The sequence below is a fragment of the Salarias fasciatus genome, chromosome 12, assembly GCF_902148845.1.
Source record: "Salarias fasciatus chromosome 12, fSalaFa1.1, whole genome shotgun sequence".
NCBI lineage: Eukaryota > Metazoa > Chordata > Actinopteri > Blenniiformes > Blenniidae > Salarias > Salarias fasciatus.
In genome coordinates, this window is record NC_043756.1 from 27,025,115 (window position 1) to 27,051,199 (window position 26,085).

At 42.9% G+C, this 26,085-nt stretch overlaps 1 protein-coding gene across 1 annotated transcript in view; it reads right to left on the minus strand.

The window, feature by feature from the left end:
• unc5db (unc-5 netrin receptor Db) overlaps window positions 1-26,085 on the minus strand; it is a 233,397-nt gene that overhangs the window by 91,978 nt on the left and 115,334 nt on the right. Inside the window, exons 3-4 of the mRNA XM_030104321.1 lie at window positions 10,065-10,208; window positions 8,343-8,446 (exon numbers count right to left, since the gene is read on the minus strand). Of these exons, the coding sequence (XP_029960181.1) occupies window positions 8,343-8,446; window positions 10,065-10,208 (248 nt within the window). The remainder of the gene's footprint in view (window positions 1-8,342; window positions 8,447-10,064; window positions 10,209-26,085) is intronic.

Genomic DNA, 26,085 nt, shown 5'->3' on the forward strand with positions numbered 1-26,085 from the left:
GAAGTCCAGCAGCAGCAGAATGATAAGCCCAGCAGTGCAGGATCAGTCACCCAGAATTCTTCTTCACACTCTTACAGTTTTTCATGACTGTTAACACGCAAAAATCTAAACTTTGGCACAATTTGCACAATAGTCCAAAAAGGTTCATTGGTCTTTTCAAGTTATAATCCAAAACAAAGGTTATTTTCCAAAGACCAGGGAGGTATTTTGTTATTTACCTGACGGTTTCGGCAGCTGTCAGCTGTCTTCTTCAACATCACGTGACTCTCTGAAGAAGACAGCTGACAGCTGCCGAAACCGTCAGGTCAATAACAAAATACCTCCCTGGTCTTTGGAAAAGAACCTTTGTTTTGGACAATTTGCACAACTTTAACTTCACGTACCTTTCGCTCAACTCGAATTGTCACTACTTCACACTCCCTTATGACTCCGCTAGACTCTGACTTTCCTTCTTTACACTCTGACGCCAATTGCACATCACCTTGTGGTCTAAACAAAGCTTCAACCAACAATACATTCTGCAGTCAATTGCACATTAACTTTTTGTCAAAACACTACACACGTTCTGTGATTATACACACTTCTCATGTAACATCTTGGTGGTATCAACCTACAACACACAAGTGTGTTGTAGGTTGAATGGACACCCCCCACCCCCCCCACCCCCCGCGCACCGCAGGTGTATGCCTCTGTAGCTCCCGCCGCTATCCCAAGCCTAATGTTATAAAGCATGTTGAACATTTATGAGTATTTATAACTATAGTTATACAGAGCTTTAATGTACTTATAATGTGTTATACAGAGGTGCTTTTAACTGACACTAAGGAACTTTTCAACCGTAATAAAACATTTCAATATCTTTTGTGATGATACATCAACTTATAACTAGTTGAATGACCCCTCTGTCACGGCCTGAGGGCGTCAGTATTGCTTTCACTTGGACTAAGCAGCTGTGAGGAGGGTGGTAGGAACCCTGCACACTAAAAAACTCCAAATGTGCGGACTGCTTTACGGCATGCGTCACATCATGATATAACATTGTTTAGCCACCATTAGATTCATTACCTCGTCGCTATCCGTCCTTCACACAGCCACTGGAAACAAATGAAGGTGAGTTCAGTCTGACAGCATGCCACCGGGAGCAGCGTTTTACGACGTCACGCGCTAGTCCTCATGGGAACTGTAGTATTCCTTCAGGCAAAACACTACCGCTTTTGTCCACTGGCGCCGCCAAAATCAACAAAAACTGAAAGTTCCTTAGTGTTGCTTTACAGTTTTTACCCATTGCTTGAACACTATAGACACATGCTTAAACCAAAGTAACATAACTTGAAGTTGTTGTGACTATACCTTAAACAAAGTGTAACCATACCCTAAACAAAAGTGCTGCTTTGCATTTTAGTTGCAATTCTGTAACACACTTGCTCCTTTTTGCAACACACTTGCTCCTGCACACTACACACTATTTCATACGTAAGACACTTAGTTCAAAAATGAAATCTCAAGGTACCATTGGGAAAACACATCTATTCAAAATACAACACACATTGCCTAATTGAAAATACTTAGGCGTGTGCCTGAAAACACTTACTTGCAAAACTGTACACCAAACAGCCAGCTGCAAAAAGGCCTCAGTGAAGCCATTTGGAGAACTTTTCAAGCATGGAGGCACGGAGAGCCGGAGGCAGAGGAAGAGGAAGACAGAGAGAGAAAGGAGGACGTGGTCGAAGAGGCCAAGCAAGGGCCATTACTTCGAATGACATAAGAGCAACTTTGGTGGACCAGGTCATAAACCATGGTCTGACTGTGAGGGAAGCTGGCAGAGGATCCAACCTAATCTAAGCCGTTTCACAGTTTCATCCATAATCAGGACATTCTGACTGGACAACAGGTATGTCTTCAACTCTCTACTCTACTCAGACTGTATCTAGAGTATTTACAGTACTGTACCATATCACGTTACCGTATCACATGTACTGTATTGCAGGGTGGCTAACGCTCTTTTTCAAACAAAAGTGGTTGCTTTGTGAAACATACTGTGATAACGTGTTGAGATGTTTCAGTACTGTGTATGGTAAATACAGTTAAGTACAGTATATACAGTACAGTAAAAAAAAAAGCAAACAATAACTATTTGTGGTTGCATTTTTCTACAGAATGTCTGGAAGACCTCCTGGGGGGGGCGCCAGCGCCTGTTCACCCAACAGCATGAACTGTCCATAGTGAACCCAGTCAGAGCAAACAATGCAATGCGTCTCCACCAGTTACAGCAACAAATACTTGCAGATTGGCACGTATTCAACAACATAGATCGAATAAGCGTTTCCGCTGTCGGACGCATCTTGGTAAAGCACAACATGACCATGAAGCAACTGTACAGGGTCCTATTTGAGAGGAACAGTGTGATGGTCAAAGAACTTCCACATGAATATGTACAGGTGACTGTAACAGTCCTTTACATTTACAGTACAAAATGGGTGCAATTGTGAAAATTGTGCCAAATTTTTGCTTTTTGTGTTTTAGCAATCGAAAAAAACTGTAAGCCCACGCACAATTGTGCTTTTCTGTGTTGACAGTATATTTTTTGTTTTATTTTTGCTTTAACTGAATTTACTGTATTGTAAAATGCGCTACTGCAATGTAATGATTTTGGATTAAGTATTTTATTTTTTGGTTGCTGTGAAAACGTGCCTTCTGTGGAACTGAATAAAAAGAGTGAAAATGAAAGACTGCAGTGTTTTATATAAAGTAGACTAGTGTGTTGCTACTGATCTGAAAGTGCTTTCATAAGATGCAAGTGGGTATCATTTTGTCATCAGAGTGACATTTTGACAAAGGATTGTTAGGTTTTGATAGCAGAGTTTCAATTTGACATAGATGTGAATGGTTTATTTCCCAGTGTTGTGTCTCATTTGCTTGTGTGTAGAGTTTTGACACAATGAGCCAAGTTTTGCAAAATGTGTTCAAGCAATGGGCAAAAACTGTAAGTAAAGTGCTACCATTATTTTCACAGATGAGGCTGGGTTTACTGTAATCTGGTCAAGAGGAGGTGCAGGGGAAGAAATATCATAGACCAGCGGGCTATGTGTGTAGCAATAAATCACCATGGTGTCCTGCATCACCATGTACATCTTGGTGCCTATAACACAGACTTGCTGCTGGCCTTCCTTGATGACCTCCACGAACAACTTGTTCCACCAGATCACACTAATGATCCACAAAGAATGACTTATGTTGTCATCTGGGACAGTGTGCGTTTCCACCGGGCTCTGCTTGTACGTCAGTGGTTCCAGGACCAGCCACACTTTACGGTGTTATTCCTCCCACTGTACTCTCCATTCCTCAACCCCATAGAGGAGTTCTTCTCTGCTTGGAGGTTGAAGGTGTATGAGCGAAGCCCCCAGACCCAGGTCCCACTGATCCAGGCCATGGAAGGAGCCTGTGGGGACGTCAGCCTCGAGTCCATTCAGGGATTCATGCGCCACGGCGCCAAGGCGGTTCTTCCAGAGATGTCTAGATAGGGAGAACATGGCCTGTGATGTGGACGAGGCCTCTGACCTGACAGAAACCGAAGGCATGATGATGCTTGATCATGGTAATTCCTCAACTATGTCCAAAAATAAAACATTTTGGCTGCATATTTGTGTGCTGTTTTAAGTTTAAATTTTTTTTAATGAAAAAAGTAGACTACATTGAGTCATTTTTACGAAAGGAGAAATATCTTATTTTCCAGAGTCACTGTCATTCATATGGTGTGTTCCATCTTACAGTAGTGTTTTCAATTTTGCACTACAATGTGCTGTAAATGCTTGGTAGTGTGCAGCAAAAGCTGGTATGTGTGCTCATTGAATGGTATGTGTCATTGGAAGATACGACTGTGTGTAGCAAATGAAAACATGAGTTCCATTATGTGAACACAATGTAGAGATTTGATGACAAGAGTGTTCTTGCAAAGGGAGTGTCAGGTTTAGCATTTTGTGTGTGCAGTTTTCAGTTTTGTGTGTGCAGTATTGAGAAAGCCGTTATTGTGTTGAGAAACGTGTGTTGACAATCGTGAAAAACTGTAATGCAGACTAAATATGACCCATCATCAATTAACCCAGTCTTCAGATTGTGCAAATAAGCTGGAATAACTCAATAATCCCCATAGAGACTCAGGGAGAACATCAAACTCCAGACATAAAGGTTCCATTCAAAGGGAGACTCAAACCAGGAACATTGTGACTGTGATGTGACAGGAATGTAACGCTGCACCACTGCGCAGCACACACCAGAGACGTCTCCGCCCGCCAAAACACAGGATGTGACAGACATCCAAACCGCCGTGTCCGTGCAGCAGATCTTCGGCGTGTGCAACAGAGAGATTCCTGACTTATAGATGAGCTCCTGCTGAGCTCTCAGTGCGCTGCTCTGCTGTGGAAGTCATTAAGTCCCGTCACATTAGAAACATTATCAAGGAATTAAACATGCTGCCTCTTTACATAACTTAGCTGTATGTACACTGGATTAACATGCAGCCTTTTCTTTTGTACTTATTTTGATTTTCAGCAGGAAGTGTAAATACAATAATGGTGAGCCACTTCACATCACATACTGTCTTGATGTTGGCTGTCCAGGGCTCCTGTACCTGACCATGGATGGACCAGGAGAAATACTACAAATAAAAACTGAAGAAATACTTTGTATTTTAACAGAGACAGGAGAAGTTACCAACATGTGAAATCCACCCAGCTTGTGAGCTTATTTATTTCCCTGAGACACTAATTTGTGAGCGTTTTCAATTCATATCAACATTCAGATGTGATGAAGAGCCAGGAGAGATTGCGAAAAACAAATCCTGACTGCTGGTAATATATCGGGGTGATTGAATTGATTGATGTTGATTTCACATGAGATTTAGTTTTATTCCTTCTCATGCTGTTCTGACTGGTTTAAGGCAGACGGCATTCGATTAGGAAATGTTGATAAGATCACACCCACTTCCTCCAAGGGCAGGGAGGCTTTTCGGGACCGAGGTTTTCCATCAACACTAAATCTAGAACTTATTCTGGACAGGTGGTTCTTCCCTCAGTAGAGGTCAGTAACTTTCCCTCACAGGTCATTTCACTTTCTCAACTTTGACATCTTCCTGCTCCATGCATTTCTTGTAAAATAATTAGAAACACGATGAAAGTTTTACTTTTTTAAGTCTTTCCTGAAACAGTTTCCGTGCCCATTTACATGACAATGACTTCAACGCAAAGCCTTCGTTGAGTTTTGGTTGGATCGATTTAGGGGCCAAAAAACAACCAAAACCACCAACTAGTGGCCATACATGGCAACTTTTCAGAAAGGGACACGTTTCACTTGAACCATTGTGTAAACGGGTCTTCAACATCAGGTGAAGCTGTCACACTGAAAGTGGTAAAGTTCGGTTGAACCATCTTTTTCACATTAAATGATATCAGTGGCTGTTGGAATCCTAACACAATGAAAACTAACTGCTAGTAGCTTCATCATCATCTTACGATCACAATTTATTTACAGTAAAATGACAACAACAACAACAACAGCAACAACAAAAAATGCTGAAAAAAATGACTAAATCAATGGTTCATCAAAAAAAATAAAAATAAAAATAAATAAATACAATAAGTTGAAAGTTTGAATGCAGCTCCAAGAATGCACCAGTATCAGTACTGGCATTATGTGCTTGTGCAACCAATATATGTATGTTTTAATATACAGAGTATCAAAATGTTTTCTTTTAGGAATAAATTGGAACTTTCAAACCTCAGAGATTCGTATTTCATCAGCACTTTGAGGAACTCAAAGAACTTGCTCTTTCTAAGCTGCTTCGTTCATTTCGAGCTGTAATACCGAGCCGTGTGGATGCTCTTATCTTTAAATGTCAGCTTCTTCTCGCTCACTGTAACCCGGCGTACCAATATAACGTCACGTCAATACAAGCCTGGCAGAAGGTTTGAAACGCGGGTCACATTAAAGCCACAGATTATCAAGGATTTCACCATCAGCTCAATATATGATCAACACCGTCCACTTCAAGGAAGAATCTACTGGACTGAAAAAAAGGCGCAGACTCATGAATCATTCCTCAGACACATGTTGCAACCGCTGAACACAGCCATGAAATTCTGTTTCATGACTTTCTCATGAAGACGTGAAAGTCACGAACAGCTGTCGATGCGTCCAACAGCAAAAAACCTGTTTCATATGTTGGCTCAGATCGAAGCTTAGATCTACGCCTCGCAGTAACAGTTTCTGCCTGTGGTCGATTAAAAGTATCACAGTGAGAGGACCGACAGAAATTATCTCTACTGGTTCCACCTTCTTCCAAGTTCCACCCTGGTGGAGTGTTTCCAGTCTCGGAGCATCGCTGATCAGGCTGGAAGCTGTTTATTATTTCATAAGGTCGATAGTTCAGGCTGTATCAGATCACCATCAACCATTTTCAAGGTTACACTGCTGTAGGTTTCATTCAACACGCTGTTTACTCTCCAACCGGTTGTATTTCCCTCCTCCATGTCATAAACACACAGTGTCTCGTCCTTGTCGTCTGTTCTCTCTCCTCTTTGTCCTTTTAGCTGTAGCATCCTAGGATTTCACAACCGAGGAGCTCAGAGTTTGTGGTCTTCCGTTCCTACATCCATAAAACCAGATCGAGTTTTGTTCAACAGAATGGGCGTACAATGTAAGATGATCAACAGGTCTGTAAAAAAACGAGATGGGTATTTCCCTCCTCTTTCCATCTTTACTTAAATGTTTGGCATGACTGCCGAACATCTCCACAGTCCTAAGGCCTCATTTATCAAACCGTGCGTACAAAAGGCTCTAAATTCTGTCTTACGAATTTAATATAGAAAGAAAAGTACAAAAAAAAAAATCCATGTTTATCAAACGTGTTGATGGATCCCACTTGATCATAATCACCATACTTGAGGTCGCCAGAAGGCACAAAAAAAAGAAAAAGAAAAAAAAAGTGGTTTCGTGTTAAAGTCAGTGGAAGTAATCCCTGAGCGGAAAGAAGCTGAATGTGCTCTGGAACGGCTTCGCTTCTCCTTGTCTCTTTCTCCAATATAGTGTGCAAATCACAGCATTAATCCATTAAGATTTGCTTTGGCCAGAAAAAAAAAAAAAAGATCAAAAATGGATCCTAACTATAACCCCAGTTTCCCACATGACAAATAAAAAATCTGACACCGGACTACCAGTCACTGTATTATAGGTTGACGCTTATAAAGCTTTTGTCACCGCGTCACTGAATCCACAGAACCCGGGAGAACCCGCGGACTAAACAAACAAACAAATTAAACAATAAATTAATTGGTGCATTTCCCTCCTGAGAAGCCGCTCAGTGCTCCAAACAAACAGATCAGCTGCACTTTGAAAACTCGTTCTCTGCAGAGCTCATTGTTTGGCGAAACTTGTGAGTATTTCTCATACATTTCAACCAGCTGTCTTCTTTTACAGCCTTTCACTCCACATACAGAACATCTGTTTCTATCGAGATGATACTACTAATTGGCAGAGGACAAATGTGGACTTTTCACCAAGTGTGACTCTCTTCATGTTATCTATTTGTAGCTTCATCATTCTACCACTAGATTTTGTGTGTCACCATGGTTATAAGTTGTGTTTATATTGACACACATTCATAAATACTGACAAAGCTGAAAAATTCCAGACTTTGCGTGGAAATGCTCGTATGCACATCTGTGCATTTGCATGGCTGTTAAATGAGGCCCTGGTCCCTCTGGGTCCCTTCCTCTAATTTTTCCTCACTGATCGATTTAGATATTCGCTCCCATTCAGTCTGGATGACTTTTGCATCCGACACTGCCCCAAGATGTTTGACCATGCAGGAATGCTGGATTGTTTACCCATAAAGAAAAAAACCATCAGATGAAACTCAATTCCAAATGAATTTGTGAGGAGAAACATCATTTATGCTCAATTTGTGGTCTAATCCATTTTTTTCCAGGTTGCTGCTCCGACTTGAATCTGAGAATCGCTGCACGTGTGATCTTATACATTTGTATGTGGAGGGTTTTATTAAAATTTATGTTGTGAACTCGCTTCATCTGAAGGTTGCTACCTCGTTCTGGAGCCAGCACTTTTATTTCTAAATATTTATGTGCACTTATCGCTGGTATCTCAACAACTATATCAATCTCTTAAAGGTCAGCGCGAGAGGAGCTGAAGGTAGAATCGACTGTCTGTGTGGCGCAGGGTGACTCTCACAGAATAAGGATGGCCGCTCCGGTGCACGTCTTTTTCTGCTCTGTGGGAGTATAAGCGTCTCCTCTTTCAGGAGCGGAGGCGCTGAGGAGCAGCAGCCTTACCTCGGCCGCCGGCACTCCCTCCGGTGGGCGGCAGTGCAGAACGATCATCCCGTTGATTGGCACCTCCTTCCCCTGGGGGTCCTGCTCAAAGTTTTTCCTCAGGTCTGTGAGGGGAGATAAGAGCCAGTCGTCAGGTGTCAAGTGTCACGGTCGGCCTGGTCTCAAACCCCCCCGTCCCCCTCTGCCCCGCAACCAGTGACCTTCAAAACCTGGAGGATGGGGAGGATCCGATCGCCCTGCGCTGGCTGATCTGTTGACAAGGTGGATTGAAGGACAGGACGGATGCAGTGTTGGAGGATGGCTCCAATCATCCCGGGCATTCATGTGCAAACAGTAGTGACGGATCCTATTTGGCCCATTTCTAAAAAATATCGCCTTTGACGGCTTCCTTTGCTGCAGCTTTCCATTGAGAACCTTAAAAATGGGAGCTTTGGGGGGAAAATACGACTCTGCGTTTGAAATATTTAAATCGGTTATCAATGGGCTTCATCCTCCCTGGGGTTCGGACCATGGGAAGGACTCTGTACACAGCCTCCAGTTTGAAAGCTCACTTCTGTTGGCGAGTAAGAAAGTAGTCCAAATGAACTGAAAGCTCGTCATCGTCTGCAGACTCAGGAAAATAAAATATGTTTTTTTTTTTTTTTCTTGCCTGTTGTTGAACAAGGCTTGATTTGTGTGTGCTTTCAGTCAGTACAAAACATAAAAAATAGTAAATTCATCAGAGAGGAGGGCTTTTAGATAACCTCAACCCCCCTCGAGCAGCAGTATTGGTTTTGGACAGCAAGTGGCTGTGAGGAGCTGATTGAGTCTAACTTGATTAGGCAGCATTGCCTTCAGTGGAATTGATTGTTTCATTGCTGATGAATCTGATTCAGTTTCTGTTCGGGAAACATCGGCCTGCTGCGCTCATGCGATTCAGTCCAAATCAAAATGAGAATTAAAAAAAAAAAGCCCCTGTTGTGCTTCAGTTTGTTATGGGGGGCACACAGACTTCTGAAGCCTAGTCAATTAGCATCATTTCAATACAACAGACCTTTTTTTTTTATTGGGGGGGGTTCAAGTGTTTTCTAAATGACTGACAGTGAATTTTGCTTGAGTGCGTCTCACTGCATGCTGTCTGTTCTCCTGGTGAACGAGGAGCGACTGAATATCTGCAGGGATCACATTTCCCCTTTTTTCATTGTTACAAGTGTCATGTATCACGTTGGTTTAGGGTGCGTTCACACTTGGCAGGTTTTGCCCAATTAAAACAGGCTCTGGTGTGATTGCTCACTGGGTGCACGGCAGTTGTAGAAGACACAAAAGCTGCCATTTGAACTCTTGTGCTCATGAAACAAGTGGACTGAGACCCTCTTCATGAGCCAGTTTTGGTCTTCTTCCAAAAAGGAGTCAGGTCTCAGCCAGTGTCGACTCCCTGTTTTGGGAGATCTTTATTGGTAGGGAGCGTTGACATTCTGTGTTATATACTTTGAGTATAGTTTGTGAGAAAAAGAAGCTGCTGACAGCAGATCAAATGTCAATTTGATTGTTCTAATCAGTTTATTCAGTGTGTGTGTAAAGGGAACGTTCAGTTTCTTCAATTGTAAAGAATTCAAATCAACCAACAAAAAAGTGTAAAGATAATGTCAGCTAGTTAAACACCAACGTTCCCCTTGGAACTAAGCAACGGTTTGAATAAAATGTTTGCGCTCTTGACAAAGTCTGAAAAGTCTTCATACTCACAGGCGATGCGGACCGTCGCCTTCCGGCTCTTGGAGGTTCCCAGATGGCTCCAGGCCACACAGAGGCACCAGTAGTCCTCTGGCCCGTGGAAATCCTCCACCTGCTGCCGGGACACGTTGATCATCACCTCGCGCACCTTCAGGCCTGGTTCAAGAGATGAGATAAAATCATTAGAATGAGGGCGCGGCAAGGGAGTGCACAAGTTTCATGTCTGTGCACAATGACATTATTTCTACCAGGAGTTGTAGCTGTCAGCTGCATTGTGTCGTGAGGTGTCATTCTCTGGTGGCAATGAAAATCTATATGACTGAAAGTGCTGTGTTGGATCAATAGACTTATCTGTGGATGAGAGAGAGGTGGCATGTATATGACACTGGAGAGAAGGACAAAATTGTACATCAATTCCCTGTGATAACGTAATTTTGCGGGGAAATATTGAATAAATAAATCACTTGACTAAGAGTGTGAAATGCTTTGGGACTGCTGAAGCAGTGAGAAACTCAGTATAAGAGCAGTCCATTGACCATGTTTGCCTTCTGTACAATCTGTGACCATCTATCAATGTGTGGCTGTAATCAACTGTGATGAGCCTGCTGAAATCTGCCAGCAGACTTTGAATCATGAAGTAAACATGGACTCTATTCTCATGTGACACGTTTTCAGAAGATAGGTCTTTGTTGAACAGAACATACGAGTGAGGTTTGTCAGAAAATCAGCATTATTGGCTGAATGTCAGCTGTACCCGCCCCATGGTCAGGTCAACCGCAGACATGCTGTAACTGCTGGAGCATATTCAGCATCGCTACCATATTAGAAGAGGACCAACGCATCTCTTGGCATTCACTTCTATTGAATGCAGTTCTATTCTTATCTGTCTGTGGGGTTTTGGCAGATATGGTGCCATCAATTCATTCTGTGCCATCGCCACAAGCTGAGTGTGCCTGTAGGACGTGAGCAAAACACAAAGTTTTATTCATTTTTGACTGTGCAGTACCACTAAGAACCTGCTTATGTGACAATGTTTCCAGTTTTGTTTCAGAAAAGTTTTGCTTTTACATGACAGCATGTTGAAAACGACGTCCACTTCCACGGCAACACGCTCAAAATGATATAGTCAGCATGTTGGGACACTGGTGGGCGCTGTTGTTTGTTTTTGTCATGAAGTCCACACGAATACACTCAGAGAACAATACGCCACAGACATTAACAGTGGGAGTACATGGACCCAAAAACCTAATGGGATCGTTTCAGTAATCGGTGGTGTGTTTACTTCTGAGAGGAATAGATGCTGCTAATCACTTCAGCAGCTTGAGTTAAGCTTGCAGAATGGGCCATCTTCCAATTTCCCAAGCTTGTGGACAGATATTCACTACCTGTCCATGTGTCGAAGTGTCCCGAAGCAAGACACTGATATACAAGGTGCTCACAATGGTGGGCGACCACATTGCATGGCTGACAGTGCCATTACTGGGTGGGTGTGTGAGAGAATGTGACTAATCTTGTGTTTGAGACTGCTGAAGCAGTAAAAACATGTTGGAACGACGAACTCCATCACTTTAAGATTTGAAAAAGAAAAAGATACTAGTGATGCACTGACACTAATAGCAGTATCAGCTTTGGAAGTGATTTGTGGCAATGCATGGGATACACATATTTGTGTATGAAGTATCAATGGCTCTTAATGCCATTTATTATCAGGTGTTGGGATTGTCAAATAGGTTAGTACTTGTATTTATCCTTTAAGAAAGCGGCATCCCTTAAAGATATCTTTGGATTTTGGGTTGAACTCAGGTTCCTCGTCTTAAAGATGCACCTAAAAGCCAGACTCAGGCCTGCTTTATTTGTGTGCTGAGCAGCAGAAAAGAGAAAAACCTGAAATTGGAAACCCCAGCATGCTAAATCAGGGCCCTTAAAGAGTCCTTAATCAATACCTTGATGCGTCTAAAGGCTTGTGCCAGTGATCAATGGGTTTTACAGGATTAGTTATGCATAAGTTCTTAAGAAGGGCTGACACACTTCCTAAATCATTGCTTTCCCCTCCTCTCCACTGAGCTCTGAGAGCATCACTGAGGAAATTGGCAGAAACACAGACCCCGGGGGATCCTGCTGTATGTTTCCACTGCTCAATGCTGCTAACAAGACCAAAGCTAAATCAGCTGTAGCAGAATTAGCATTAATAATTTGGACTACACTTAACAGCGTGCAGACTCCCCGCGCAAGCAGCACCACAACAATACGCCGTATTATGCAATACAAAAGGCATGTGAGCACAGTGTGTCACACATGCTCCTATTATATTTGAATGCATTAAAGAAGACAGGAGGGGGAAAAAAAAAAAGACGTTCCCTATTTGAAAATCCTCTTAGGCAACACGCTGCAAGCCCCTAGTGGGAAGTGTTTGTCACCCTGTCGTATAGCTTCAGATGGGTATACAGCACCCATATTTAATCTGAGTCATCGGCTTAGAGCCTGTCACATGTGTTTTCTCAGAGCATTTTGCAGCCTCTGGGCCTCATACCCTCTGCTGGATTAAAGGCAAGCAATGTGTAGCAATGTGCTTTGGATGGCAAAAGACCCAGAATCCACCCTTTGACTCTTTTGGTTCTGCTGTTTCCACCGTCTCTGATAAATAACACTTTAATCTGGCACGCTCTCACTGAAGTCAAGCAGCCTCATGCTGTGACGACACAGCTTGCGCTGCGCCGAGCAGACTTCCGTATGAATACCAATTAAACCCCGGTGAATGGCAGCAGCTGTATGGCGAGGGGCTCCATGCTGGTGCTCCAGGTAGAATTAAGAAATGGAGAATGTTTCGTGGCAGGCGGTCTCCGCCGCTCCGGGTTGAAGTGACAACAACAATAAGATGAGTTTCTTCCTCTTTGTCACACCGAACGCAGGTGAGGAGTTGCAGGACACCAATACAAATGAGGCGGTTCATCTCAGAGCGCCGCGTGTCCGGCGGGTTTGGAAAAGAGTGGAGGGGCATTCAATAGGGATGCACTGGGTGCAGCCGTCTCACACTGCCCGCCTATGGAGCATGAAAGAGCCTTTATGGCATTTAATAAGGACCCATATCGGTACTCGGTATCCGCAAGCAGCTAAAGGTTAGCACTCATACTGGTCTTGTAAAAAAGTGGCATCCGTGCATCCCTGGTTTTAAACAAAGCAGCAGCTGTACGGTGGGCGCTTCCCAGTGGCAGACCCTGCAGAGAGTGAGACACGAGCATAACTCATCATTCCTGGAGCAGGGGCAGCGAGCTGCCAAGTGACAGCGAACGTGTGGGGAGAGAGACAGCAGAGAAAATAATGACTAATGACTTTCCACCATGCCCTGAAATGTGTGAGCCACTTTTTGTTTTTTTCAGAGACGAGGATGAGAGACGACGAAGTCAGAGTGATAGAGAGAGGAAGGAGAGGCGGTGGAAAGTGTTCCCGTCGAAGCGACATTTCCTGGAGTCCAAAGCGACGTCGACAGGTGGTTCGCCGGCGAGACGGGGACGAGCGCTGCCACTGTGTCATCTGTCAGCCCTATTTGTTTATAGGCAGAGTACTGTTGACAGGGCTCATTAGAGTAAAGCACTTGATCTGCTCTCCTCCCCAGTCCCCTCCTCGCTCTTCGCAGTTTCCTGAGTCACTTGATAAATCCTTCCGAAAATGGCTGAATCAGTCGGAGGAAGACTGGCGAGACGACTGGAATGAGAACTGAGTCGGGGGTGGGGTGGGGGGGGGGGGCTCCTCAGACTGGATGGAAGAGCACAGCGAGTGTCGCTTTTAACAGCTCAGCCCGCGTCGAGCTTATTAACTTGGACGTGGATGACAAGAACTTCATTAAAATGTTGCATTAGGATCATTTCTGCCTAAAGAGGTTTCAACTCTCAGCTTTTTGGAGAGGAGCACCAAACTTTTGTTCCATACATTTTTTCCTCCCTTCACACACTTCCCGATATTCTCCTCTATCAAGCATCCAATAAGAAACACGAGGATGGACGCTGTCCCATAAATCAATATTACACTTCTGAAAATGGCAATATCTGCGCCATGTACTGGCAAGCTTAAAAAACTGCTCCAACAGCTTTGAAGCAGAGGATTAGACTTCACAGCCACCCAAAAGTCATTTCGAAGCTGGATATTAGATCTGCACATCTGTGAGGTTATCAGAACTTTGATAAAACTGCTGTCCATTTAGTCTGTTTATTTATCGAGGGAACACAGTGTATTAGTGTGGCAGATTGTCTATATAAGGGGGAACTTTTCTCTGTTGGGTGACGTGTTCCAGAAAACAAAGGTGTTAAACCAAGAGAAGACAACAGACGCACCAATGCTTGGCGATAGTAGCACAGTCTGTCCAAACCCGGGTTCTCTCCCCAGTCCAGTCATCATTTTGTTGTCGGACATCAAGTAAAGCTGCGCTCATTAAAGAAGTGCAGAAGCTTCGGAACAAGGATACCAGCTGAGATGAAGACGAGAGCGACATGCCGATGGCTCATTGCTTATTTCTCATACTTTGTAATTCTTGGAAACGAAAAAGAGAACGGTTCAATACGAGTCTGTGGCATTCACAATGATTATGTGAGTATTTTACATAACAAAAGTAAGCAGATTTGTTCAAAACTCGGGCAACATTGTTACGAGACCGTCTGACTCAGACAAGGAAACTGAAGAGGGAGGAATTTCTCAACAGGTTTTGGAAAATAAGTCACTAATTATATTTGAAATGTTACTCAGTCAAGTTAGAAAAACAAGGTTAATTAAACTGAGACAACTTCTTCAGCAGTGGTTCATAACCTGGAGTTGAGGACACTTTCTGACCTCACAATGCTTTGACCTTTAACCTCTTGCCTTTGCAAACTTGGTGTGTCCATTGTTGGGTTTCACCACAATGTTTTGGCAAAAAATAGACACCAAAGAAGGGAACTAAAGGTTTAACTTTGAAGCAATTTGAGAGGGCTCCAAAAGTCTAGTAACCAAAACACAGAACCATAGATAGACTCAGAAGAGGGCAGGGTCCGAGGATGAAGCCCTGGAGAACACCAGAGGAGACGGGCGATGGCTGCCATGCAAAAGATTTTACCTGAATGCAGTGATGACTAATTTACTGGAAGGATGTATCATAATTTAATGATTTTTTTCTCAGAGTTAATGGAGAGCTGCAGAAGTCGCAGAGTGCGAAAGGCATCATGTGTTTTAGAAAAAGAAGGGCCATTGAATGAAATGAGGTTTCACCCTGCAAATAAAATCAGCGTTTACCGAGAAGAAGTCATTATCGGGGCATCTGTCAGCGCCGGGGGCGGCTGTCTCAGCACCTGTACAGCGGGGGCATGTTTTCACCCCGTGCCACATCAACCAATAACCAGCGGAGGCAACAAATATTTGTTATGGTGTTGGGAAATCATTTCATTCAAATGTTCACTTGATTGTCAGAGCCATCGGGGCCGGTGTCTGCTATAACATCAAACAACGCTTCCATTCGAATGTGCTCCCCTGGGTGTAGCATTGATCCATGATCATTTCAGCAGATAATACGCCGCTGAGGGCTGGAATGGCGTTGAGAAGCAGTGGCTGAATGTACGACTGCACACAGACACAATCGGGTGCTTGTTGGTTTTCTCCCGCCGCTCTCTTCTCACCCGACCGGTCGAGGCAGATGGTCACCCACCCCGAGTCTGCTTCTGTCGGAGGTTTGCTTCCTGCAGAAAAGTTTGTTTTCTCACCACTGTTGCCAAGTGCTTTCCCAAGAGGCCGATATAAATAATCTCTAATTGGAATGAGCTCCATACCGGCTGTATGGGAATGTAGCGGTTTGTAGTCTGACCTTTCTGTGTTCTGTGCAGTTCGCCTGGCTTGTTCCTACAGTCCAAATCATGCATTTTGGTCCCTGTTTATGCATCATTTCAGGTGAAAACTCATAATTTGGGGCTTTTGATATGAATAAGAAAACAGACAATTTGCTTTGTGATTATATTAGTTTTCCCAATCACTTTTAATTCCTCAGAGAAAAACCATCAGATTAAAGCTGAACGATTCCTTTTGAGTCCTTCATTACTGATATTTTTCATTTGTTTCATGTAATGTAAAGGGCTGAAATCCTAAAACTTCTAGATGTGGATTTAGCGATAGATTCAGGGATCTGACTGTATGGTTAAATACTTAAAGCTTTAAAAAAATTAATACATATTTGAGGAAAGATGTTCTTCAAAAACAGATTAGAAAAATAAGATGTATGTTTTTCTTCTTTCTAATATGAAAATATGTATCACACAATTTCTATTTCTGATGTAAATTTAGTTTTCTCCTTGAAACCATGACGACAGTAAACAGGATGACAGTCATCAGGTGCTTCTTGAAATGAAAGGTGAAGAAGCAGATCATCTTGTTTGGCTGCTCCAGTAATTCAGGTTGTGGTTTGAAGAGGCAGTGAGCGAGCCGATCAGAGGCTTTCTTTGTGTCTTTACCTTAATGCGGCTAGGTAATGGCTTTTGAATGAGGGTATTGATTGCAGGTCCGACTGCTGGTGTGTGTCTTCTCCGCAGCGAGTCGCTCAGCAGCGAGCAGCAGGTGTGAAATACAAGTGGAGCTCAGCACGCATACATTAATTTCATACATTAATTTCATACAACTGCTAACTGTCGCCGTGCCTTAATGAGATTGCACTTGTCACGATGGATGGTGTAGTGGTTGACAGTCTCGACAACAAAATTCCTATTTCCGTCTCCATTTTGGCTTGAGGGCCTTTCTGTGAGGCATTTGCCCCTCTCTGGGAATGCATGTTTTTTTTTCCTTCCACAGTCAGAAAGTCAACAAGTGTCTGCTGACTTGTTGGAGGTGCATCCTGCCTCCACGGCTCAGGCATTGATGGTACAACTGATGACCTGATGCTAAAATAAACCAAATGTCGGCTTCCCTTCTCACTGGTTTCAGCAGTGGTTTGCTGTGTTTGATGATTTTCTCTCTGCTGCCAATTTGTCTGTCAATCCCTGAGAGATTACATGTGAGGAATTAGCATGGTCAGGGCTGGATTTGACGGCTTAGGAACGGGGTGCGACTCGCCAGGGGGAATGGAAATGGTTTACGTTTCAACCCTTCAGCAGAATTACTTTTATCATCTGCGGTGGCCGTGGCTCAGCTGGCACAGCAGCTTGACTCCCAGCACCAAACCCTTTACGTCTCAAAGTGTCCTCCGGTGAGACCATGAACCCCAAGTTTCCCCCGATGGTGAGAAAGCAGCTCGCGTGGAAGCCCTAACGATGAGTCTAACAGATTATTATAACAGACTATTAATGCAGGAAACGAGGAAAAGCTTTTACCAAACATTCAAATTGGTATCAGTGTTACTCAACCATTAGATCACACGAGGTGCTGTTCAGAGACACTTCAAGTGAAAATGCATCATTTTTTTAAACGTTTGACGTTTACACAGCAGCATTTTTAACACCAAAACAGCAGAAAACTGTATCGTCAATACGCCACATAATGAAAGTTTCTCTTTTCATTTGAAAACGTCATGTAACTGAGGCCATGAAGAGACTGCGATTTTTTAACACCAGTTTTCACCTATCAAGACAGATTCACATAAAAGACTTCAACCTTACACTCCCCCACCACCAATTCTCAGTCTGACACTAAGAAGGTATATTTTGTCAAATGCCAGACCTCCTTTTGTGTTTTCAATTGAAAGACGATGTAGACGATGTCTGTTTTGGTACAAGTGCAAATATTACACTTATTTTAATTTGCCTTTGTCCAAATTCATTTGATTCGATCGCTCTCCCTCAAAAAGCAGGAGGGTGAACCATACTGCTGACAGACCTTCCGACCTGCAAATCAAACCCTGCTTAAGCCCCAAAGCTTGGACTCTTAAATTAGCATGTCTAGGTCGGGAAGCAGCGTAAAGACTGCTGCAACCAGCTGCAAGTAAATCACCAAGGTGGCTGGTGAGTTAGAGGGTTTACCAACCATCGATCAGAGCCTCTTTTGCTCTTTTCAATTCGATAAACCTTTGTCTGCTTTGAAGAAAAAGGAAAACAAGACTTTATTGCTGTGCCGGTGCTGCCAGGAGAAAAGATCTTCTGCTGCTGCTGTCGGCCATAAATTCCACTGTTAGCGTGATTAAAATGGACGCTGGGTTTTTACGTCACGCAGCACATCACATTGTGTCCCTGCATGTTGAAAGGAACCTTATCAGCATGTTTTCTTTTTCATGCACACCGGCCTGGCGTGATTTCCCTCTGAGGCTGAAGCATACAGTCGGTGGAGAAGCGGCTCTTATCTGCCATGGATATAATTTCTGCTGCTGTGTGCTTGCATGCTAATAAAGCTAATCTGACTAACAGCTCGACCACTTTATTTATCGGGGGCTCAACTTGTTAGCAAGAGGTATATTATGTGCTCCCGAAGCCGTTTTCTCAATTATGGTACATATAGACTGAGTGTAACTCAACACGCGTGGCTGGAAGGAGTCCGCTCTTCATCAGCAGCAGCAGCTCACCAGCGGAGCTCTTCATCACATTATCGCCAGTCAATATCTGCTACACTCAAGTTTTCGGTCCACACATTTGTTTATGGATTGTATTTCCATGGTGAAAGGACAAAAAAATATGACAGAATCGACTGAATGGCAATCATGGCTGAAAGACGGCGGCGCTGCCTGAGCGGCTAATTGTAACGTCTGAAATGGAAGTGTGTCAAGTGGAGACGGCAGCACGGCTAATCACAACACCAGGTTTTTACCTTAGCCCCTGTTCACTGCAGCTGTCTGGGGCCAGTTTCTTCCCTGATTTAGCATTCCTGCTCTGAATGCCAAACAGCTTCCCACATCAATACCAGAGGAGCAGGATTGAAGAGTTGTACATCACTTATTTTTTTAATTTACACCATCAGGGCCCCAATCGCATGACAGCGTCTCAAGTGGAAGCACATCATTTCAGAGACATTTTGCATTTAAAAGTTCAGAAAATGACAGCATCACTGAAACTATTGCGCAGTGTGAACCTATATGAATGATTTCCAGTGAAAATAAATATAAAATATTATGTATTTTAGTTGTTAATTTTTGACAAGCACATTTTTTTTTTTCTTCTACCAAATCCTCAAGTTTGAAACTGTCTAGAAGATGAATATACATGTCCGTTCCAGTCTGGTTTAGCTCCTGAATAATTCCCTTTTTTCCAATTCATGTTTGATATTTGCAACTGACATCGATCAAAGTTCGTCTTTTGTTTCTGACAGTGGTACAAACCATTCCATCATGAATATCTGCCAACCTTCGAGCCTTTTTCCCCCCATTTCTGACCTTATTAGCACAAATGTCACTGCATACTAACAGAACAAGCTGCAGGTTGCTGTCTATTTGTTCTGGCGCCAGGACCCTCAACAGTTGTCCTTCTCACAGGGCCGTCAACTGAAAGAGCTTTTGGAAGTTTTGGGAGATTTTAATTAAATCCCGTCGGGACGGCATCATGTTTCCTCTCAAATATGGAGGTTCAGGTATCTATTGTCTCTGAATCTTCCAAATCAAACCACCTGACTGGTACCGGTCCGTGGATCATTTGGTAGCGGGCTACAAAATCAGAGTAAGAAGTTTTTATTTCTCAAATTTACATTAAACTTCTGTTAGTGTGCATTGACTTTTATTTTTGAAGAATGCTGCACTTCCAAAATTGTTTTAGGACAATATTTTCACCACCATTGGCATGGTTTTTGAACGGACATTCACTAAGGACCCTCGTCTCGCCATCTTGGGGGTCATGCCAAATGACTTTAATGGGAACAGTAGGAAATGTCTTCTGCGAATACTACCGACTGCCGCTTTGAAGTGCATCGCCGCACTATGTGGTTAAAAATGGACCATGGACCAGGCTTGACAAAGTTAAAGAAATCTATAGGATGGAGAAAATTACTTTCTCATTGAGAAAACAACGAGACCTGTTTATTAAGAGATGGAGTCCTATAAATGCCCTGTTATTTCAGAATTGAATGTATGTGAATGTATGTGTTTGTTTAATTATTTTTATGTATCCATATGTAACACTGAAGATGTCCCTGTGTGAGCATTTGCAGTGTTAAAACGAAATAAAAATTAAGTTCCAAAAAAAAAATAAATAAATAAATAAAAGAATGCTGCACTTCTGCCAGCATGTGTTTTTTCTACTGAACTATGCTGGTGTGTTTGTTCAATGTGAGGAACTTTGATCTGAATTTTATGTCATGAAATCATGATTAAGACCATTAATATTACTTGATGTGTGGAAATGTTGCATTTATTGTACACTGCGTTGAATATGTAGCCTTGTGAAACATCTTTTAAGGAAGAGTTAGGATGAGCCTTTCATTTTATTGTGCATTTTTCCACCATAATTTGACTCTTTTACTGTTATAAAACTAATTGCTAAGATCTAGGAAGAGGAGCAAAAACAGAAACAACCTGATAGACACACACTTTAGTCAGCTCATATAAGAGAAAGTGCTTTATTTAAGAAAAGAAAATCAATCAGTATGATTTAGTTGGTGGAAAAATGCTTTCAGTTATGCTGAAAACTATCTTTTTGTGAAGGAATCTAATAATCAGATGGAATGTAAAGCGTTAAGAAAGTTTCCAAGTCCTCAAACATCTGAAACACGTCTGGACTCCTTTGACGGTTTAATTGCAATGAAGAAAATCAAACTATTTTCTTCAAGTTGTCAACATACAGTTTGTTTGTGTCACAGTGTCTGGGTTCACTGAAAGCTCAGTGGACAAAAATAAACAAGAAACTTTTCTGTTTCTGCTTCAATCTTCTAAAGATATATATATATATATATATATATATATATATATATATATATATATATATATATATATATATATATATACTTGTAATTTCTGTGTTTATAATTGCAAAATGTCTTGATTCTGAAAGGTCTGTCTGACAGCACTTAATAGTAGCCAATAATCAGTCCCTTTAATCTGTTTTTTCCCATATGCCTGCCTCTACTTGTGCCGCCCACATGCCATAAGAGCCACAGCAGATTCCTGCGAGTGAAGCCGAGGACACAACACTTCAGATCTGAGCATTAAGAGCGTCATCACCCCCCAGGGTCTGGCTCCCGGTCCTACGGGACCCTGCTGATCACTAACTGGAACACCTGATAGACTCGGACTTTGTGCAAAACCAATCCTCAAATTCACTTCTGCCCACATTCATACTGCATCCCAACAAATCTGGCTCGCATACAGGAAACCACAGGAGCATGCACGCTCCTACGTGCACTAGCAAAGAGCCAGCGGAGTCCATTTTACCTGCCTTTTTTTAGGGAGGGACATCTGATAGTGCACCGTTTTTTTTTTTCTTCCTCCCAGAAAAGTGGAACTTTTATCTGTGGACTCCATTAGGCCCTGTGCCCACTGAGCCCGGGAACCGGAGACAGTCCCAACCCACAGCTGTGCCTCCTTGAAATGAGACCCAATCTCCAGCCTGCAAAATGTGAAATCAAGAGCGCCGAACACAAAACACTCAGCTGACAACTGACACGTCTTCCATTGTTATGAGGTAGTGACAACAAATGTGGCACAAGCGGTAATTAAAACTACAGCGGCTCACAAACAGAACAACTGGAAGTCGTTTTCTATTTGTTTGTGTCCGGGTGGAGGAGCTAAATGCAGATTGATACATCAAATCTGCCCACTCAAGCAAACAGTCACCACAAACAGAGGAGCCTATTGTGTCAGGGGACTGGCAGTCGCTTCAAAATAAAACTTTACAACCTCATATTGAGCACATTCATTCCTAATCATCAGGACTTCTTTTCTTGTGTGTGTTGTTGAGGTAAAATTTGTCTGAATTACAACCATATTAGGCTAATTTTCTTTGCAAGCGCAAGTAATTTAGTTGTGGCAGAGCATTGCTGAAGAGCTAAGCAGGCAGCAATTTCAAAAATGAACCTGTGGGAATGAAACACTTGGAGCAGTTCAGTCCACTAATGGCAGGCAAGTGTTTTAGTTTATTCTCATCACAGTTCAGAAATGTTTTCCTTGAGATTTTGGAAGTTGTGGGAGTTAGTTGTGAGTACACCAGTCTGAAGTTGGGAGTCTTTCCTGCAGTTTGCATGTTTGTTGCGTTGCTTTTTGACAGGAACTCCAAAAATGTAAAAAAGTTAATTGGCTTTGCAGAAGTGGTGCATTGCATTAGTTTGTGGTCTGATGTACCTGATCCCATCACACAGCGAGTGAATTAATGACAATCTGTCTGCTGCTTTTTGCTTGCATCACCCCCGACTTGAACCCAGGTTTGAATCCCGCTCCAAAATCTGCCCGCTTGTGCTTTTTTCTCCTACTATCCCCTAGATTCAACTGAATTAGCAGAAAAAGGCCTCCTGAGAGTGGTTCTACAGGTTCTGTTAAAAATGTGTTTTTGCTTTCCACTATTTGGTCATGGTGAACTGTGGGGTTTTCTCTGTTGGAGTGTCTTGATGTATTTTTACTCTCTAAGTCAGTGATTTTCATCTTGGGGTGGCCATGACCCAAAATTAGTGCGTTGGATGCTTTTCCCACAGCATAATAAAGGTTATTTCAATTGTACCACATAGTCGGACTGAATGGTGATTTGCAATATGGTTTACATATGTGGTTTATCCACAGCTCAGCAAAGGTCCCCAAGAACATGAGAAATGGATTTCATTATACTGAGAACACTGGAGTAAAATGTTTGTCTTTGCAATAAAGGTGCTGATGGAAAATGAAATGCAAGGAACCTGCAATAGGAAGTTCAGGGTGTTTTCTTTAACGAGCAGGAGGAAAGCATGTTCTCCACGTACAGTTGATGAGGAAGACATCCCTCCAGCTGGTGTCAGCAGTAACGCCGTGCTGCCTTGCTGTGATGAAGAGGGAGCTAAGGCTGAAGGTCTCCATTTACTGAGTGACACAACCCTCACCTGTGGCCGTGAGCGAGACAGTGGGGTCAGGGATGGAGACCCTCCTTCTCAGAGGGGGCTGGGAAAGCATCCTCATGCTGAGGTGATAGAACGACTCTGACTTCCAGCAACAGATGAAGGAATGTCAAGAGCAGATACAGATGTTGTGTTGTCGTGGTGACATGAAGGAAACATTCCTGATGACAAAGATTTGATTCAAATAATAAAAAAAGAAGCAGCAGCTGTGCATGTGTCCCAAACAGCTGTCAATTAATTTTTCATTTTATTTTTACAGATTCTGTGCTCAACAGTTGTGTCTTCAGTGGCTCTACATACTGTTGTCGTGCTAAAACCCAATGAAAGATTTTCGTTTTCACTTGAAACTGCAGGTGAATCAGGCCCCGTTTACATTTTCTCACTACTAGAGGTCAAAACATACATAAACAAGTTTTGTAGCTTTAAAAAGTCAACATTCAGGAGCATCTTTCAAATTAAAATGGATTTTTATGCAGACAGGGGAAGGTGCTTCAACATCTGGAAGGCACTCGGGGAACAACCACTGCTTTCACTTTTGGAAATATATCCAGCTGGTGAGGTTTGAGGGTTCGCTTTGAATACCTCAAGTGACAAAGTAGGAACCAACGTAATTAAATATAGTGTTTTTATACTGCATCTCTGAAGAACAGAAGTTATGCTTTACAATAAAACAAAACAAAGCAACAAAACTGAAACCGAAAAGCAAACGAAAAGCACAAAAAATTGCTACTCAAAATCCAGCCTGAAGAAATACTCTCTTTTCTTTTTCTATCAACTTTTTGTGAGTGTGCTGAATCTGCAATTAAGTTTAAAGGGACAGGGCGGTCCGGCCCTCGGGGTCAGGACTGCACAAGCTGTCTCGCTCCGCTTTGAGGCTGATATGAAGAACAGACATGAAGACCTGACCTAAGAACCTGGAAGTCCAGCTTGAGGCAAAGAGGTGACTCCAGTTCACTGACACATGAAGGAACCAGGCTAAAAAAAGCCCGAAAAGTTTGAAGCAGGACTCCGGAGTCAGTGGGTCAACGTCACTGGAAGCTATAGAGGAAAACTCTGGCTGGATAAAAGTATGGAATATCAATAAATCAACACATCAAATCCATTCAATCGCGTCCTCATTTCAGATGAGATGTCAGCTCTAAATGTATAGAGGAGACAGATCAAGGAAGAAATACAAGTCAGAAAAAAACACTTCACAAGAATTTAATGGAACAGGAACAAGTGATGGAGTTTTAGTGACTGAACTGACTCACATGAATCAAAAAGCAGCTCTGTTACGTTGCACTGAACTCCTGTTTACTGAAGAAAGAGCACCTTAACCTTGAAATCGCTTGGTCCTCCTGGCATCAAAAGGAAAACCATATGCAGCTGTTCTCAAACCCTGAAGCCAAGAGTGCACATGAAGGTCACAGTAAATAGTTCTTTGCATGTGTGAGAAGTGTGTCTGCTGATCGCGCTTGAATTTAACAGTGCTTTTCTAGTGCACTTGATTGCATGAGGAAGAACGTTTCTTTCCTAACCTGCAGAAACTGCATGGGTCAAAATGATAAAGAAAGCCAATTTAAAGGAACCCAAAAGTCTGCAGTACACATCAGTGGCTTCAGTTGTGTGTATTTTGTATTTTGTCGTGTCTCCTGTATGTTCTTGTCTTGGTGGTATGTTTTTACCCCATGGGACTACGGATGGAAATTAGCCTTGAGCTAAATCCGGCATATTTACAGCACTGATGTCTGTTCATTAACATGCATTGTCCCATTCAAATAAAGTAATAAATGAAACGAGTTCATGAAAAGCAGCACCCACTAGTGGCCCAACATGCTCACTGCACTGTTTTCATTGTAAATTCTGTGTAAATATAAATCATTTCCATAATGTTTATCCACAGCAGCTCTGTTCCATTAGGAGCATTAAATAAGCACAAGCTCACTGTGTCGTCTGCAGGTTGATTGATTATCTCACCTCTTGAGTGATTGCTTCTTTTGCTCCGTTAGTTAATGTTCAGAAGCTTCTTCTCTGAAGTTTCTTCTTGAACCTCAGTCTTAGTTAAGCTGTACTTAATGAAATGTCATTAAATTGATCCACAAAATCATGCAAGTTCCACTAAACACACTGGTGTAGCACTGGGAGGATTCAGGATGGGGAATCAAACAGTCTTCTGACTTCAGGATGACCCACTGTACCAACTGAGCCATTGTGGGAGTGAAGCAACTCCACTGGTTTTGTAAACACCCGACCGAGGCGCTGTGTGTTCATTTTACTGTGAAGGAGAAAAGAAGTCAACAACTGAATGTGAGGATGTTCAAGGAGAAAAGGGAGAGACGATTCTGTGATACACTGATGACGACGTCTTCTCCAAGAAAGCTTCTGTCTGTTTACACTGCCGGCTCTACGGCTTCAAAAGAAAGAAAAGCACGTAGTGAACCTCTCCTTCTTGATTTTAACTTGTTGAAACATTCAACTCTGAGCAGCTCCACAAGGCTTCCTCACTTTTACGGTTAAAAGCCACTGAGCCCCATCACAAAAATGAAAATTGGATATAAAAACACTAGTGCATGCATCAATAGCACTGTGACAGCTCAGGTATTAAAGCCAAAACTGCTGAGTCATCAGGAGCGACAAAGGGCTTCATTCACTCCTGCCAGAGAAGAAAAAAAAGTCTTTTACAGCCTAAGTCCTCAGCTCAGGCAGCAAACATGCGGTGGGCCTAAATAAAATCATCTGGAGGAGAAAGAGAAGTTATAGCCCCCCCTTTCCCCCCCAGGAGTCCATGATGGTGGGGAGAGAGCGGGTGTGTGCACGAGGTGTATTGTCCGGGCCACATCCGGTTAACAACCCCATTAACTGGCTCACAAAGCAACCCCGGGGCAACGATAACATCAATCCTGGCTTTAGAGGCCATTACGTTTCCACCGGAGATATACACGGCGTGCTGGAGAAGCGAGCCGAGGCTGCGGCGGCCGAGTAGCTCAAAGGGTGGCGAGGTGTCACCGCCCGTTTGTCAAGACCAACCCGCCGTCCCACCCGGCAACCCCGGTCCCTGACCACACACACACACACACACACCCCAACGGCGGGCTCCAGCCCCCCCCCCCCCTCCCCC